The sequence below is a fragment of the Coptis chinensis genome, chromosome 1 (assembly GCF_015680905.1).
Source record: "Coptis chinensis isolate HL-2020 chromosome 1, ASM1568090v1, whole genome shotgun sequence".
Classification (NCBI taxonomy): Eukaryota; Viridiplantae; Streptophyta; class Magnoliopsida; order Ranunculales; family Ranunculaceae; genus Coptis; species Coptis chinensis.
The window spans coordinates 48754279-48756943 of NC_141456.1; the positions used below are offsets into that span (position 1 = coordinate 48754279).

Consider the following 2665-nt stretch of genomic DNA (forward strand, 5'->3'; position numbering starts at 1 on the left):
TGTCGTGCATTTAACCATTGAGGAAAGGACATAAAATGTTTAATAAGTAATAATTTAACATAACCATAACACAATGCAGTGCTTCATGCACGTGATACATAAGTACCTTGTCTATTAAAATGTACTGACTAATAGGAAATAAATAATTACATATATAAACGACTAGTTAAATTGGGTTTCGGCAAAGTCTGACATGAATGGGAAAATGGACTGAATGCCACTTGTTGGGATTATATGATCTGATAGGACTTTCTTCTTCATGAAACTGTACCATATGATCTTGTCGTACCAACTGAACACTCCAATGTCTGATGGTAGTAGGTCGATGAAATTTGCATGCCTAAACCCTATAAACCTCCTGGGTTCACTCCACTGGCTGTTCTCGTACTGCTGCAAAACCCACATCTCTAATATTTGAGTAGAGGTGTTGCCCTCGGGTCACAAGGAAAACATAATAGCTATGGATCCATCATAGGGAAATAGCTTGTAAGATTCAAATGGACATTGAGTCTCCGGTAGCCTAATCCTTGTCCACTGCTCCCGGTGAACGTTAAAAACCAATATTCCTGCATGCCAAAGAGACCAATGCAGAATTCCATTTGCAACAACTCCGGCATTCCTGTTAATGTGTTCATTTGTCAACTCTAGGTCATCCAATCTTTTCCATTCGTCAACTTCAGAATCAAACAATTCAACATGACGATAGACACATAAACTAGCTTTGTTGTCTCGGGAAGGCCTGACAATGTCATACCTCTGTAAAGATATCCGAACAATATTGAATCGCAAAGGTTTCACAGAATTCACCACCATACCCACACTTTCGGTGAAGAATCTGTTCCTAGGATTATTTAGGTGATGAACGTTTCTAGTCGTTGGTTTGCATACATAAAACTGTTGGTATCTTTCGTAAGGTGTGTTCAAGAGAACAATACCTTCCATTGATGAGGCAATGACCGATGTACCATATGGTTTGGAGTCTAAACTTGGAAATGGAATTGGTGGGTTGTTTGCAATTCTGGAAGCAAAAGTTATCGTCGTTTCCTTTTTGCTTTCCGTATTTATGATGTAACCAAGAAAACATCCCGTCATCAATGCGTGCTCCTTGGTGAAGGAACTTGAACTTGTAAAGGCTGCCCATTTTTGGCATACGAACTTGGCTTTTTTGAGAAATGGAAGTGGAGCACGTTTGACAATCTCTTCACAAATTTCTGCTGGCATGTCCTTGCTGGTGTTGTTGGTTTGGTTGCTGTTGTTGTTGTTCTTCCCATGTGAAGTAGATGCCTTTATTGTTGTTCTTTCGAGTGGGTTTAATTTCAAGTGTGGAGTTTTCTGGTTTAATATTCGGACCTTTAATATTCCCTAAATGCTTAGAAGTTTTCTGCATTTAATATTGGGTATGTTTAATATTTAACTCAACCGTTTTTTACCAGAGTATGGCATACATAACGTCTTATAGTAAACTTATGGTGTCCTATCTATTCCCGTGGCGTGTTCAGGAAGCTCTCATTTGATATTTGAATCTAACCGCCTACTTAACACTAAAACCGATACTTCTCAATTATGCCTAGATTCTGGCACACAAAATGTCTTATAGAAGTGTTATCTTGTCATATGAGTAAGGTGTCGTGTTGAGGGTGATAAAACTTCAAATTTGAAATAGACCGCCTAATTAACTCTAAAACCATTGCTTCTTGCTACGGACTAGAGTATGGCGTAAATAATGGCCTATCGGGCACGTGTCATATCAGGCACGTGTCAAGTTGAGGGTTTTCTATTTTTGAATTTGAATCTAACCGCCTAATTAACACAACAACCGATCCTTATATCAACTACCTAGAGTATGGCGTACATAATGGCCTATCGAGTAGCTATGTTGTCATCAGAGGAACGAGTCGTGTTTAGGAAGCTCTAATTTGATATTTGAATCTAACAACCTAAGTAACAAAAAACCGATGCTACTCTTTAAAGCCTAGAGGATGGCATACTCAATGTCTTATAGGGACGTTATGTTGTTATATCTGGGATGTGTCCAATTCGGGGTGCTCTAATTTAAAATTTGAATCTAACCGCCTAATTAACATTATAATGTTTGCATCTCTCTACCTACTAGAGAATGGTACACATAATGGCTTATATGGAAATTATGTTGGCCTATGTGGAACGTATCTTGTTCATGCTTCTCTAATTGTTAATTTGAATCTTACCGCCTGGTTAACACAAAAACCAGCAAAAACCTTTACTTCTCCATTTGAGTAAAACATGGTATACATAATGTCGTGTACGGTACGTACGTTGTCCTATAAGAAACATTGCTTGTTCATAGTTGGGCCTGGAATGGCAGGATTCTGTTCAATGTTGGAGGCAAAAGATATTAATTGTGGATTCTCAACTTCTTTCTGTATCTATCATGTATCCCATAATGTGAAGTCCATTGTTATTTCACGTAGAGGAGATTCTGCATTACAAAACATGCTATATATAATGGTAAAAGTCTTTTAACCACGGTTTTAAAACTAACAATGAGAAACTAATTGAAGTTAAGAAACTAGAGAAATATGTGCCAAATAGAAATTGCAAGAAAACCATCACATTAGATGACCTTGTAGTTGCCACAAGGTGCCTACAAACACTTGAATTTGCATGTGAAAACACAGTACAAACT

At 37.8% G+C, this 2665-nt stretch overlaps 1 protein-coding gene across 1 annotated transcript; it reads right to left on the bottom strand.

Annotated features, from left to right (window-relative positions):
• Positions 1 to 438: 438 nt before the first annotated feature.
• LOC147524367 (F-box protein At5g41720-like) lies at positions 439 to 1221 on the bottom strand. Its single transcript, XM_086574451.1, has one exon. It carries the CDS (start codon positions 1219 to 1221, stop codon positions 439 to 441), a length of 783 nt encoding a protein of 260 aa, XP_086430577.1.
• Positions 1222 to 2665: the final 1444 nt, after the last annotated feature.

Bases quoted from the DNA above. Each gene is read 5' to 3' on its own strand.
- LOC147524367 (XM_086574451.1), bottom strand. From the start codon at position 1,221: ATGCCAGCAGAAATTTGTGAAGAGATTGTCAAACGTGCTCCACTTCCA.